At 43.0% G+C, this 15,893-nt stretch overlaps 1 protein-coding gene across 1 annotated transcript; it reads right to left on the minus strand.

Moving 5' to 3' along the window:
• Positions 1-14,795: 14,795 nt before the first annotated feature.
• LOC143555998 (uncharacterized) lies at positions 14,796-15,257 on the minus strand. The gene has a single exon (XM_077045441.1). It carries the CDS (start codon positions 15,255-15,257, stop codon positions 14,796-14,798), a length of 462 nt encoding a protein of 153 aa, XP_076901556.1.
• Between the last annotated feature and the right edge of the window lie 636 nt (positions 15,258-15,893).

Genomic DNA, 15,893 nt, shown 5'->3' on the forward strand with positions numbered 1-15,893 from the left:
ATGAATCTTTGCTAGACTTCTTCACTCGCTTCAACTCAAAGAAGCTAAGTCTGGGTAATATTAGCGAAGATCTTGTTCGCGCTGCTTTCATCCAGGGCACAAAAGACCCAGAGCTCATCCGCACCTTAACGGGTAAAGATGGCATGCCATCCACATGGAATGCCATCATGACAGCAGCTAAACGCTTCGCGGAAACGGAAAAGCAACTGGGTAGAGATCTTCCCCAAAGCACAAACCTCTACACCCAGAAAACAAGAGAAAACAATGTCCTTACCGCCCGACTAAACAAAAAGAGGAAGCTAGGCATTTGGCAGTCAAGGGTAAACTTTGACACCTCATCCAGCTCGCACCCTCGGTTAGGCGGAAAGGATAACATGCCGTCGTCAAACCGGAACTCCAGATGGACGCCACTCACCAAAAGCGTCACCGAGATATTCGACACCGAGAGACTCCCATGGCCAAAGGCTCCAATAATCCGAGAGCGTCACAACGCTGATCAGAGCAAATTCTGTGACTTCCATATGACAAGAGGCCACAACACCGAGGAATGCGTAGACTTGAAGGACATCGTCGAAGCATTTGTCAGAGATGGGACCCTCACGCACCTCGTGGCGTAATGAACGCTGAGCAGGCTAATACGTGTAGAACCCCAGTTGGGGAAAACACGAATAAAACTGCAGCTTCAATGTCGGAGACTACATACTGCGTAAACAACGAGATTCCGAACCAAGTGCATATCGGCTCGAAAGGCTCGATGACACTCCCAAGAACATGGAAGGGAGCTCAATTACACAGTCTGCATGTAGATCAATTCCAAACTTGTAAAAGAAAAGGCCCAGAGCCACTTCTAATAGAAATGATTCTCCTTATCACATTGACGCTGATGGTCTTACATTTATACTTAATGAACTTTCCACACTGATATGCCGGTCTTCACCGCATACATAAGTGGGAAAACAAGTCGTTGCATGTGGAAGGCGGCAAAACCCGCATAAACACAAAACGACAAATTTTTAAAGAAAATATAAGGAAAGCCTTCACGCAGGTCAGTCATAGGTAAAGTTTGATCATCCTACTAAATGAAAGTGCCGGTCCTAACCGCACAAATCATGATAGAGGACACCGAACTTACCTATTGACAATCGCGCGTCGAACGGTTAATTTATTCAAAACACTGATGCCGGTTTTCACCGCATAAATAAGTGTGAAGAAATCGTTGCGTGTGGAAGGCGGCAAAACCCGCATAAACACAAAAAACGGCAAACCTTCACGCAGGTCAGTCATAGGTGAAGTTCGGTCATCCCACTAAATGAAAGTGCCGGGCCTAACCGCACAAATCATGATAGAGGAAACTTAACTTTAACCTATTGACAACCGCGCGTCGAACGGTTAACTTATTCAGAACACTTAGAAAATATCTTCAAGTAAAAAATGAGGAAAACCTCCACGCAGGTCAGATATAGGTAAAGTTTAGCCATCCTACTAAGTGCAAGTGACGGTCTTACCCGCACAATCACGAATGAGGAAGCAAAACTTTAACCTATTATCTGCCACGTTGATGGGTTAACTTATTTAAAGTACTTAAGAAATTGCTAAGTTAAACTAAAGTATGCACAAGCGAATCATATATTGTTTATGCGGCAAAACAAGTGCCAAATTAAACTATAATATGCATGAGCAAGTCGTATAACGTTTATAAAACAAGAGTGACGGTCCTACCCGCACAAAGGATTTACATTCCATAAAAATTGAAGTATTACAAAAATGGCCGGGTATCTACCCGCCTACAAGAGTGTAAATCTATACAAAAACATAAACCTATCCTAACAGTGGAAAGGAATCTAAAGGTTCAAGCTTCAGGACCACTTCCTCCAAACCCACTTGTACCCGCACTTGGCTGTGGCGGTTCAAGGAAGGTCTTGAGAATGGTTAACCCATCATCAGCAGCAGCAACTTCGTTCACCTTCTCCACCACTGGATGCGGGAAGGCAGCATACTGGTTCACTGCTTGGTCATAAGCAGCTTCAGAATCCACATCATATAAAGGGAAGTTGGAAGGCGGGATGCCCTTCTCAACGAACCCTAGACCAAGCAGGAAGCCAGCTTTTTCCCCATCCTCATGAGAAGCGTTGAGGGCTGCGCTCATGGCATCGTCATATGATGTGTCCGTGAAGACCCGATGCACAACCTACAAGAAAAAATACAAGTATCAAAACATTTTCTTAGTACAAAGAAAAACGTAAAGACGTTATGAAGCTAAGCTTACCTGCGACAACGCTTCTCGTAGAAGCCGGTAACCAGAGCCTCTTGGAGGGCAGCTTGAGCTTGGTTACGGGCGCGTTCAGCTTCACTTTTGTTAAGGTTGGCAAGCAACACTTCTTTAGCCGCAGCCTCTTCGACGCCCTTTAGCTTACGCTCAGTATGGTCAAGCACGCCCCTCTGGTCCAAGATCTCTTGGAGCTTCTTGGCGTCTTCCATGGCCAAGGCATCATGAGCCTGTTGGAGCCTCTCTAATTTGGCTTTAAGCTCCTCATTCTCGGTGCGTAGAGGCTCAGCAACAGCTTCAGCCCTGGTGGCCCTCTCAGTTGCGTTCCGAGCGGTTTCCTTAGCTAACCGAAGCTGTTCGTTAACAGCTTGGGCAGCCTTGGAACGGGCCTCGAGACGGGCCTGAACTTCAACCTCAAGGGCCTTGAAGGCCTTCTCCTTTTCTGCAGCAACGGCGGCAAGCTTCGCATTCTCCTCCCGGATCGCTTGCGCCTGAGCCACTTCAAGGCTACGCGCCGTCTTTAACTTGTCGTTTTCACGACAAAGTAGCTCGACGCGCGGCTGCATCCGGGCGAGGAGGATTCGGAGCTCGTTGGACAGCCTACCTTCCTGGTAGCTGGCCATGGCCTCCCCCAGCGCACCGCTTGGGGCGGCGTGACGCGCCCATTCGACGCACTCTCCTCAGCAGTCCGGAGGGTCGTTCCCCGGCGGATCTTCCACCGAGGAGCGTACACCTCGTTGGAATCACGAACTGCAATAAAACAAAAAACAGTTAAGAGAGAGAAATGATGAAAGGGATATAGGCCAAAATAACCCTACGCACCTGTAGGGTCGACAACAGGCCGATAGCCACCAAACCCATCACCTGAACCTAAGGGATATCCATCCAAAAGGTCAAGGAGACGGGAAGGAGGCAAGGATTGGCTAGACGCCCCAACCCCAAACGTACCTGAAGGACTGGCCGTAGTCGCAGGCGCCGGAGGAGGCATGGTGGAGGCTGCCGCGGTGGAAACCAACGGAGGTGAACTCACCGGAGGTGAACTCACAACCGTGGCCGCGGCTGCGGAAGAACCCGCAAGAGAAATCACCGCCGGCTCAGTGATGGATTCTGTGAAAATGGCACTGACGGCCGGCGGGGATAATGTTACAGCTGGAACAGTTGGCTCAACGGGATGAGCAACTGAACCAGTACTGCAAGCAGGCGTAGCCGCCTGGGTCATCGCCTCGGGTAGGTTGACCAAACCTACCTTCATGGGTCCAGAGCTGCTCCCTCCCGCTCCACTCTGGAATGCCGTAGCATCCACGCCTGCACGAAGACAAGATATATTAGTATAATGGCGGAAAGATATGAAGTTAAAAGTAAAGGAAGTTTGTACTTACGAGTCCTCTTGAGCTTGAAGGTACGAACAGGCGGGGACGAACCCGATGGAACCGGCCTCTTTACGCCGGTCACCGTCGCTGTACTGGTCTGCCCAGAGGTGACAACCGTCTCAACCTCCGGAGCAATGGTCTCATCACCACCAGGGTTCCCCGCCACCTCTTCACTCTCGGTCTCCGACTCAGACCGGTTCACCTGGTCGGCGGTGGAGGCTACCTTCGCCTTGCCCTTCCCGCCGGCAGCCTTCTTCTTCCTCGCCAAGAAAGGACCATCTGCGGATTCCTCATCAGAAGATGAAAAAATTAGAGGAATTCCGCAGAGGTTTGAGCATTGAGAGGGCGAGGGTCAAAAAGTTCTTTACCTGGCCACCTGGCGCTCAGGATCTCGTGGCCTGGCGGGTAGACCTCCACGAACCGATCCGCCGTTTGCTCAAGGATGGGCAACTCATTCTCATCTAGAGCACGAGTACCCATCCGAGCGGGACCATCACTCTCCCGCGGCTGCAGGAGAGACTGCAAGTCGTTTCCCTCTGTAAACAAAAAGAAAAAACAGTTAGAACAAAAATCCTAAATTAACGGATAATATGAAGCATACCGTAAGGGACAGAGTTCAAACCGTATTCAAGGACGATGGGAATCTGTGACGCCTCCTTCCACACCCGGCTCATCCCGAGCATCACCATCCCGGACTCCGCAAAGCGGTAAACCGGAGACTGGATCCGGGAAACCTTGGAGAACCATTCCGCCTCTTGGTAGTTGGAGGCGTGAAGGTTCGGGAGAGCTCTCCCGTTCTTGAACGTCATCGCTATGGGGACGACGCGAGCGGAGATATAGAAGAACTCCCGCTTCCAAGATCGAAGACTGCGCTCGGTAGCGCAGATCTTCAAACCCTTGATACGATTGACCAAGGTATACCACCCCTGGATGCACCTCCAAGAATAGAAGGTCATCAGGCGGTCAACATGGGCCTCCACACCCAGAATGAGACACACCCACTCGAAATGGCGGATCTTGGCGATCGCCATTGGGTGTACCTCAGTCAGATGCACACCGTGTCTCTCCAGAACACGGTATACAAACTTCGTCAATGGGAACCTGAGATTCCCATAGACGAAGAATGCAGCGTACACCCCTATCTTGCCCTTGGGGGCATCGTACACCGTCTGATGAGGTGCAGGAAACTCAGGCTCGAAAGGCTCGAGCATGAACTTCCTGACGACGTACTGATAGAGGTCGGCCGGAAGAGCACACTGGCACTCGCCAGCAGTACTCTTGTCATCCTTGTCCGACGTGGACGACGGATTCTCGGCGTACAAGTCAGACTCCTCGACGATAGCTTCTGGATCATGAGTAGACGACATGTATTGGAGGTAAAGAACGATTTCAGTAGAATGCTCGACAGAAAGAGTATTCGCCGGAAATAGCTTAGAAGGAGAAGAGAGAAGTGAAAGTATGGATTACCAAGGACCCTCTCCCCCCTTATATACTCATCGCAATGAATGCGATGAATTTAATGCGGAGGAGAGAGAAAAGAGCTGGTGCAATGAAACTATGACACGTGGAAAAAGCAAGCTGGCAACAGCTGTTGACGGGACGCGCGCCGTAAAATCTACACCCACGCGCCCAAAAAATTGCGCCCACGCGCCTGAAAAAGCGTCTGGAATGACCATGTACTATCACGTCGACATAACTTCCTGCACGTCCTGAAACTGTCAGAAGAAACCGTCGGACGACGTTTCAACAGTTTGGACTATTCTTATCCTTTCACCAACTCTTCGAATTTCAAAAAGATTCAAAAAGATTCAAAAGTAAGCAGGACTATACCCCTTACCTTGGCAACCAAGTAACTATAAGACAGGTACGAGTACAGTGTCAAGGCAAAACCCTTCACATACTTAGCACCCGCAGGGAATTGAAGCCAGGAATACCTTGGAAGTAAAGTAACTATAAGACGAGTGCGGGTACAGTGTCAAGGCGAAACCCTTCACATACCTAGCACTCCGCAGGGAATTGAAACCAAGAAGGATCTTCTGGGCCATGCTTGCGGAAACGGGAATAACATCCCCGCATAGCGGGAACGTCGAGAACTAGATTGTTTGAAGCTCCAAGATGGAATTGGTTGTTTTAACATAATTGATCACTATGTTCAAAACTACCAAAACCTCATGGAGAATCTACACAATTGGAACTCAACGCTCCTGACTTGCGAGGAGGTTAAACACCTACCCGCATCATACCCAAAGATCAAGCAGAAAAGTCAGGAATTTCTGCGTGACATTCGGACTTCCGCGGGAAGAATCCCCATTGAAAACCTTAAAACTAAAACCTTTTTCAAAACCCTTTGCTTAAGTCCAAAAGTTCACCTCACTTATTAACAATTCATGAGAAGAACATTGGACTGGGGGGACTTGAAGAGGTAGGTCCCAGCAGAGCCCAGTTGGACCCGCAAGACTCACCTCAAAGAGGGACGTCTGCGCAGTTGAACCCGCAAGACTAACCTTCAACAGGGACGTCTGCGCAAAAGCTAAACTCGTAAGACTCACCTTGAAGAGACGTCTGCGCAGAAACCAACTGGATCCGCAGGACCCACCATGCTCAGAGACGTGACGTCCTTACGCGCAGTACGCAAGCTGTTCCCGCATGAAAAGCCTCCCAATGGTCGACGTACTCCGCCTGTTCCCGCAGCAACGGATACTAGCCATCAGGGAAGGCTACCCGCGCAGCAAGGCTACACGCACAAGGCACTTAACTCTTAAATAATTCAGTAGTCACCTGAAGAAGGAGTGAGCAAGCCGAGAACACTCCCGCACAAAGCCGGGAACACTCCCGCACAAATGAGCCAGTCCGTACGATACTGGAGGAACTTTTGTACTGTACCTGACGAGGTATGGATAAAAGATCTGACCAAAGATACGACAGCTCACTGACAACAGTATGACGAGCAGCACGCTCTTGTACTGTATCACTATCAGCCGCTGCCTACTCACCAACCCGTCGGAGGACGTGCGTAGCCTGCAGTTGGTGGAACAGAAATAGTACACAGCCGGCCTGGTCACTATCAGCCGCTGCCTACCCACCAACCACCAGCATGGCACGTGCGTAGCCCACAGTTGGCAGAACAGGAATACTATTCAGCCGGCTGTACCTTCTTGGAAACCTACATTCGGCTATAAATACCCCAACACCTTGGAACGGTATTATCATCTCATCTCATACCATAATATCTGCTCTAGTCATTTCTCTTAATATACACTTATATTCAAGAGCAATCTAGTCTGATTCTCACGCCGGAGGGTGGTCACAAGGAGGTACCCCCCCTTCTCAGTGACGAGCTCACGGTCTGTTTTGCAGGTCATCAGAAGAACAACCATCTTTGCCGGAACCAACCCTCGTGGGAAACATCTATTCAACCCCCAGATTATCCGTAATCTGCCCGGGGTCAATTAGTGTTTCTTCACTGCCCGACCAGAATTCTTAAAAAATTTTCACGAAATCTGCTTGAAAGCACATTTAACATCGTTTGATAAACTTAAAATTAAACCCATCGGGACCTGGAGAGCGATCGCCAACGCAATCCCAAACCGCGTTTTTTATTTCTAACAAAGTGAATGGAGCTATTAAACCGGATGCCTCCTCGACATTCAACGACATCATTTCATGGCCCACAAAACTCGGTCTAATAGCAACTGGCTCCGTAAACCGATCAACAAAGTAACTGAAAACTTCCCCTTTCATTACCGCCGGGTTCGAGTTCCAAGTACCTTGAATATTTAAACCGTGCATTCTGTTAGATGCTAGATTAGCATTCAAAATACTATGAAAAAATTTCGAATTATCATCCCCTCCATTGCCCATCTCACCCTAGACTTCTGTCGAACGTCTTTCTGTTTCACATAATCGGCCTCCTTTATAGATATCAGGCAGTCTGACCTTTCCTCCATTTCATGCGGTAGTAGCGGTCGCTGTTCAGCAATGATTTCCAATTCAATCACCTTCCTTTTGTTGTTATCATACTCCCTGTTCAACTCCTTTTTTTTAGCTCCAACCATTTTTTTATTCTTTTCTTTAACCAACGCAACTTAGTAGCAAGAGCCAAGTTAGCCGGGCCATTAAACTGAAATCTCCCAGATTGATCCTCCACAAATTCAATAAACCCGACATTTCCAACCAAGTATTAAAAAATCGGAAGGGAATATGCCCAAAATTTGTTGGGATCATACTAAGAAAGAGTGGCTTGTGATCCGAGCAACCTTTCACCAAAACGCATAGAGAGGCAAGAGGCCATGTACTCATAAACTCCTTACATACCAAGAACCTATCAATTTTACTGAACTAATCAGCCCGGTCCGACACGTAAGTAAAATTACCACCCCCCATTTGATATTCACACAACTACGCCTCCGATATAAATGCATTAAACGCTTCTGCACTTGAGGCCACAAATTCCGAGTTTAACCTTTCGGAGGCATCCCGCGTCACTAAAGTCCCCGGTAAGCACACACATACCTAAAACCGACCTTTTTTTTTTGTAATAAATCCCTCCATAAAATCTTTCTTTCACCCGGGTCGTTCGGAGCATATACATTAAAAATATTTAAACTTACACCCGTAGCCTTGATAATCCCAGATACCACCAAAAATCTTCTATGTTTAAAGACACCAATCTTGTAAAAAAAGGTCGGGTCCCAAACACATAGTAACCCTCCAGATCTGCCCACAGACTCAACAAACTCAACATCAAAAATTGTCCTGCCCCATGCCTGACTTACCCGGAATAAAGAGGATGCACCCAGTTTTGTAGCTTGAATCGCAACGAAGTGCGCCCCATGACACGTCTTCAAGCCTCGAATCCACTCCGTTTTCTTGGACTCGTTTAACCCCCTGGTGTTTATGGACATAATATTCATTGGCAACCATTATGTCCACCATCCTCCAAGATTACCTCTCGCACCAATTCGGAATATTGTCCTAATTCTATGCCAACTAAATTGCCCACTTGAATAGTTTTCCTTGTCTCTGTCTCAACCTCTTCTACCACATGCACATTAATCTCACCATCACCATCATTCAAGACACCAACGACCTCCATCGGAACCCCACCTACCTCGGAAAGTTGAAGGTTTTGTTCTTCAACAAATAAACCCCCAATATTTGATGAAGTTACAGGCTCAACACGATTGTCTGTCTCTGTTATCTCAGGAAAGAGGCAAACCGCAGACGGGCTCACCTTTTCAAAATCAGAACCCAGGTCCATCGTAGGGCTTGTGGACCCTGGAGTTCTAATTCTCCTGGGCCTTTTCCTAGAAAGAGTTACCTTGTTCAGGCCTAAAGATACTGGCCCACTCATTTCATTATCCCCCTGATTAATTTGAAATCTAATGGGAGTAAGGGGTCCACCAAAATCAATTTCTAGCTGAGACTCCATGCATGTTTCAATTCCATTCCCATGCAATAGCTCTTCTCGAGAAAATATTGCAGCAGTCACTTCCTCTGTCTCGAAGTCGTTCCCAGCCTTCTTGAGCGCCGGATTATTTGATCGTACACCTTCTCCGGTAGCCGTAAAATTCGGGTCTATCTCCATCTGATTTACACACGGGCCATCATTCCGGTTTTCCGGGCACTTCACAACTTTGTCTTCATCGACCCGAAATTCGCCATCTTCTAAATCATCGCCGTGTGTGGCATCATTAACCTCCTCCTCCTCCTCCATCCTTAATGGATGAATTACCCCTTCGATCACCGGTAGCCAAGGATTAATATCTTCAGTAACCGAAACCCGATGGGCCTTCTCTTTCCATACCACTCGAACGACCTCTTCTATACGGGAGCCAACTTTAGTTACCACATAAACCACTCCTTCTAAGTTGTCCAGCTTTTCCCATGAGAAATCAGATCGCCACACCACTCTCCCAAACTCCCCACAAATCTTGTCATAAAGCGAGTTGAAACGTAAAACCCGTCATACGTAAACAAGCAATACGACCACAAGGAATGTCCTCCCCGTTCCATTCTACCATAATTCCTTCTTCTCCAAAAATTCCTTCACATTACCCTTTTCTTCAAACACCAAAAGGAACGAAAGACCACCCACATATGCTAACGTTGTCCTCGGAAAACCCACATCTTCAAGCTTCGTTCTTAGTTTGACAACCGTCTTCATACATAATGCCACCCCCAACACGACCCTACCAATCCATTTCAGTGGAGAGTGATGGCCTACTTCCGTCACATTAACAACTTTTTGTGCTTTGTGTTTATCACTATTATTTGCCATAGCTGCCTCCTTATACGATTTACCAGCTACAAACGAAGAACTCTTAGCCGGCACCTGCTGAGTCCTCTGGTTCATCATGCCATTCGCATCTCTTTTAGATATTTTCACAGGCGCACCCTCTTCCCCACTTATTCCCTCCATTTGCTTATGATTCTTTTTAAATCGGGCCACCGTTACCCCGATTATTCAGCTCTTTCACCAACTCTGACACTACCGCCACCCCTTTGAATCTGATAAAGCCGAAAAGGTTTCCAAGGAGATCTCTCTTTTTTGTTACATAAGCATCTGACATTGCTCCGAAGCCTTTAAATTCGGTCCATAGATTGTTTACTGTTACCCCTTCCGGTAGATTAGTGACAAAGAATGATGTTTCACTCTTAGACGCCTCCTCCGTGCCTCCATTCTTCTTCTGCCGTGCCTCCATGTCTAGGCTCGTTTCACGTTCCCTTTTACTTTATCGTCCTTACTTCTTCAATGGTCAATACCTCCCACTTGGATTTTAACTCTAGTGATATATAATTATATATGTTAGTTTTTAATAAATTTTCAAAAGGTTATATTCTAAAAGGTTCCAACAAAGTCAATGGGAATAGTACGTAATTGGCAGCACATCTCATTTTCATGTATCATATATGTATGGTAGACATGCCTGACAATGACATCTAACCACACACATACGAAAAAGCAGCGTTGCTCAAAAAAGGATTATATGTGTACCGATCAAGATCGATTTTAACCCTAAAAAGGATTAAATACGAATCTACCAATCAAGATTATGTTTAACCCGTTTCAAGCTGGCTCAGGGCTGGCCTTAAGGGGGTTGGGTGGTAGACCCCTGTCGACTTGACACATCACTAGGCTCGGTTATTTTATTTTAAATATATGTATTTTCATGAAAAATGATATATATATTTAATGGTTGTACTCAATTATATAACAAATAGCTTGGTCTAGTGGTATGACTCACAACTAAAAGGTTGTGGTATCTAGTCTTATTTAAGACATGTTTAAGCATACTTTTATCATTAATGCATCAACCATCGTCATCATTCAATGCATTGGCAACGCCTTGATGGACTAACAACGCTCTCATCTTCAATCAACATAGACGTACCGAAGTCATTCTTCCCGTCAACCTTGCTGATGTTGAACGTCGCACTAATCACCATTCTTGTTTCTTCAATCAAATTGTGATAACTTCTTCCGAGATCGGGTCAACAATGGCTCTGATATCAGTTATTAATGAATTCCTATAATTAAAAATAAACGAATGAAAGAAACCATGATAAAAAGAAATCAAATAAATTATTGTCAACTAGCTAAATATTTAAACGAAATACAATCGAGAAAGAAAGGAAACTACGAAGGAATTGAACTAATCGATCTAACTCACACGAATTGGTTCTATCCCCAGGTTAGAAGCCCTATTTTAGTTCAATGACTATTAACAAACTGAGTTTCAAGAATGACACAATCAGTCCCCTCATGTTTCACAAACGCCCCTTGAAGTTATAAACTGTTACGAAACAACTTTACATAACTTGTCATTAGTTAGTTAACCAGTAAGCATGGCATAACTTTAACAAACAATCAATTGAGTCGATCAGTTGACCACTATTGACTTTAACTGAGTTGACTTATGTTGACTATTTCGATATCTAATCTTAAATATCCTGAGTCTTAAAAGAAGAAGAAATAAGTTTAAAAAAAAGGAGAAACCCCCATTAAAGAAAGTTATATAACCGACCATCGTTTAACTTTATATGAATAATTCCATGTGATTCTATGTAATTCCAAAGCAAGCAAATGTATGTACCAAACTAATTTATTGGGATGATTCCATTTCAAATCTCATAACAAACAAAGAGACCCTTAGAATTTTTGTGAATTCAATAAACATCGTCGTCGTCGTCGTCGTCGTCATCATCGTACTCAGTATATCCCACCAACAGCAAAGCTTTGGTAGGGTCTGAGAAGGGTAAGATGTAGACAACCTTACCTCTACCCCATGGGGATAGAGAGGCTGCTTCCGGTGAGACCCTCGGTTCGATAGTAGTTTTGCATCAAGCCTTGGACATAAGGCACATAGCACTCAATCATCGGGACACCGGCTGATTGATGCATGTGCCCTTGTCTTTCGGCTATCAACGCCACCACATGATGCATGATTAACCTTCCGCCACTTTTAACGTTATTTTCACGAGATTAGTAAAATAACGTCAAAATTAGTGCAATTTTACTGTTGCCCACCGAGAGTTCACACATATATACATTATATGCGTGCACCGCAAGCAGGGCGTAGTGAACTCAATAAACAAAAGTAGTAAATACATATGCACGCATATATCTACGAGAAGTATTGAAAGTATTTTGAATCATTTATTCATTTATCACACTAGTAGTGATTAATATTGAGACGGTCACAATATGCTAACTAGCTGGGACATTAAACATGGTTAATTAGTGGAGGCAATGACAAGTTCGTAGTTAATAAGCTCTATTTTTATTTCTGAAAGGCCAATTATATTTAAAAAAAAAGGTGGGACAACTAGCAAGAAGCCCGAAACATACGAACTCCCTAAAGAGAGAAAATTACGGAATTAAATTTGCACATTTTTTGTCGATCAAGGCTCGTTCTCTTACTCCAATGTTTCACCCATATGAAGGATGTCGTTTTGATGTCGTTTACCACTTTAGAATTTTGAAAAGGCATATTATTAAAAATGAAGTCATTTCGAGATTTCAAAATCATCCAACAAGTGATCACGGATATAGACTGGACCGCAAGGCATTCCTCCTTATTTTTCCCAATTTTAACCGGATAGTCTAGAATCTCTTCCACCGTATAAAGTCGGTTGGTTCAGCTTGATAATTTGACTCATTGGTGTATAATTGTCCGCGCCCACTTCAGGCACCACAATTTACCAAAGGTAATCATTTTTTTATAAATCTAGCTACACCATTTTTTAACATCTAAATATTTACACCCTGATAACTTTTATATATGTAATTGTTTTCTAATAAATTTTAAATCAAGTACTTTATTACCTTGAATTTGATTAAAGAATTGTTAAATTTTAAAAGTAGTTTTTCTTTTCTGAATGTCGTTGTTGTACCGTCTTTCATCCTCCAATTGTATACACATAGTGTAATTATATACATACTAGTTTGATCCTCTCGAGTTACGGGAGTTTATTTAAAGTTTTGTTTTTAATCGTTTTGCTATTTTATGATTATTTTATTTTTTAACGTAGTTTTGTTTTAATTTAATACATATATATTAGTTTGTTATTATATTTTTTAACGTTTGGGTTTTATTAGTTGAGTGTTTAGGTTTTTTTAGATTTTTAACGAACAAACATAAACAAACACGGGCATGTTGATTTTTTTAAATGTACAAACATGAACACAAATATTTGTCTAATGAAAAAAGAGGCGTTGATTTAGTTGACGATGGTGGGTAGTATTGGAAGTTAACCGACGATGGAGATGATAGACCAGCAACGAAGAACATGTAAAGCAAAAAAATTAAATTAGGATTTGATAATAAAAGTGTTTATCAATAAATGAGATCTTATAACCCATTTGAGGGCTATTAGAGTTTGGTAAAACACATAACCCGTGAAAATTATTCTTTGATAATTAAGGGGCTATTTCACAAATAAATGAGATGTTATAACCCGTTTAAGGGTTATCCGGGTTTGGTGAGACCCATGACCCGTGAAAATTATTGTTTGTTTATGAAATAGTTTTACAATAAACTGAGATGTTATAACCCATTTAAAGACTATCCGGGCTTGGTAAGACTCGGGTTAAATGCATGAGAAACCTCTATTTATAAATCAAGCAATCTGGTGGCTATAGAGAATGTGGGGAACAACCTAAGAGCGACACCTAGGATTTTATGGTAGGCAATTATATAGATAGTTAGATAATATGTAATTATATGCATCTGATGTATACTTATAACTTCTAATTATACGGGAGCATATACCACTTATCTGAAATACACAAGCCACATCCAGATGGCTTCCTATGCACGGAAATTCCGTAATTAGTTACTAAAGATTTGCGATTGGAAGGGTTAAAGACGAAACAACCACCTTTGTTGGCTTTTTGTATAGCTCTATCGTTCGAATAATTTTATATGTATTGAGACCCCCTCGATACAATCCCGAATAAAGGGGAATTGGGGAGCGGGAAAACGAAGAGAACAAGTAGTGGGGGTTGATTTAGTGGAGGAGTTATTTTGGTAACTGTTTAATTAGTATTATTATTAATAGTAGGTTTTCATTTCTTGTTCAGTTCGTTGTTTTTATTATCAGAATTAGGGTTCCAATCCTTGTAATTGGAGATCAAGCATATCTCGAATGTGATTATTTATGTTAGTTCCAGTAATTTAAAGTTTCAGTTTTTGTCACCCCCCCCCTTTTCCGAAATAAGGTCCAAGCTTCACTATTGCGTGAACCATTGTGTGCAAGTCTTTTGTGAATGCTTTCAAAAATTATGTTTTTATCAGACTCATTTATCACTTCCGCTTTGATAACTACATCTAACACTTTTAGTATAATCGTCCGTGTGTACACACATAGAGATAAAGAGACACTAAACTGAAAACATCTATGATTAAAAACAAAAATATTTATAAAAATATAGTTACAACTTAGGACATGATATTACATGAACTTGGGCATACATCTTCTATTTTCTCTCTTCTTCATGTGATTTTCTCGGGGGCAATAGAGACATTTACCTCGTTTATGAAAAACTATAAACCCAGGTGCAATTTAAAAAAAATGTCAAATCTATCCACAAGAAAATCAAACCATAGAGAAAAGAAATCATTAAACCCAAAAAAAAAAAGAAAAATAACTTTTCTTTATTCCTCAAAGATGCTCTCAAGATGAGGCTTCCACTCGCCAGCCTGAACAGGCCGGCGAGCTCTTCGGTGCCCTACCTTTTTCTTATCGGGCACCACCACAACATCAGAAGAGTAACGCAAGTTTTCTTTTGGGACCACCGTCTTTACGGTTTTCTTAACCTTTATAATATCTTTTTGTGGTGTGTTTCTTTTCTTTTCCGGCACGGATGATGCCGGAATCAAGAAATAAATGCTGCCTCTTTTAAGTTCGGTGCTGTTTGAGAGGATTAATATTCTCCGGACAACACCTTGAGAGCATGGTTTGCTTAAAACATGATTAGGGTAGTTCTTCAAAACATCACCAGCAGTAACTGAACGTGTGATCTCTTCAACGTAGCCGTTTAAATGCACTATTCTGATCAAATCAAGGGCCCCACAGGGAAGAACACAAGCCAAACAACACCTTAAACTGTTGCCCATGAAGATAAGATTGATCTGATCCTCTTGTTGGATTGGATCTTAAATGTTTTTGGGTTGAATTATTATGTGTTTGTTGCTTGGTTATGGAGAAGGTGATGAAGAAGCTGAATTTATAGAAGGAAGACCGTACAGCTGATCATGGGGTTAGGGGAGTATTATTATATTAATGTTGTGGGAAATGACGAAAATGCCCTTGGTAGTGCATGTTTCTTGGATCTTACATTATTAATCCTTTTGATATATTATTATTTTTAGTCTTTTAAAGTGGATATTTAATTTGTATGATTAGTTGTGATTATGATTGGGTTCAGTTATCTTAAGGCCTTAGATTATACATATTTATGGTAAATTTGGTGACATTTATTAGAAAGACTTCATGTCCCCTTTCCAATACTCAATACACGTGTTGTCAAGTTTTCTCTCTAAATGAACTTGATTATAGTGTTTTTATTATAGAGATGTGTTGAGATATTAGATGGTTTAATTAAGTGATAAAGTCATGTCTTCATCTTTCGGAATTAATCATGTATTTTTAATGCATTTAGTATTTATCTTGTCATATTTTTATACTCCTCTGTATATAGAAATGGATGGTTTCATTATGAATAGTCTAAAAAAGGAACTTAATTCTAATAC

The sequence above is a fragment of the Bidens hawaiensis genome, unplaced genomic scaffold (genome assembly GCF_021521415.1).
Source record: "Bidens hawaiensis isolate Kalapana, Puna unplaced genomic scaffold, B.hawaiensis_p1.1 tig00001032_1, whole genome shotgun sequence".
Lineage (NCBI taxonomy): Eukaryota > Viridiplantae > Streptophyta > Magnoliopsida > Asterales > Asteraceae > Bidens > Bidens hawaiensis.

Bases quoted from the DNA above. Each gene is read 5' to 3' on its own strand.
- LOC143555998 (XM_077045441.1), bottom strand. From the start codon at position 15,257: ATGGGCAACAGTTTAAGGTGTTGTTTGGCTTGTGTTCTTCCCTGTGGG.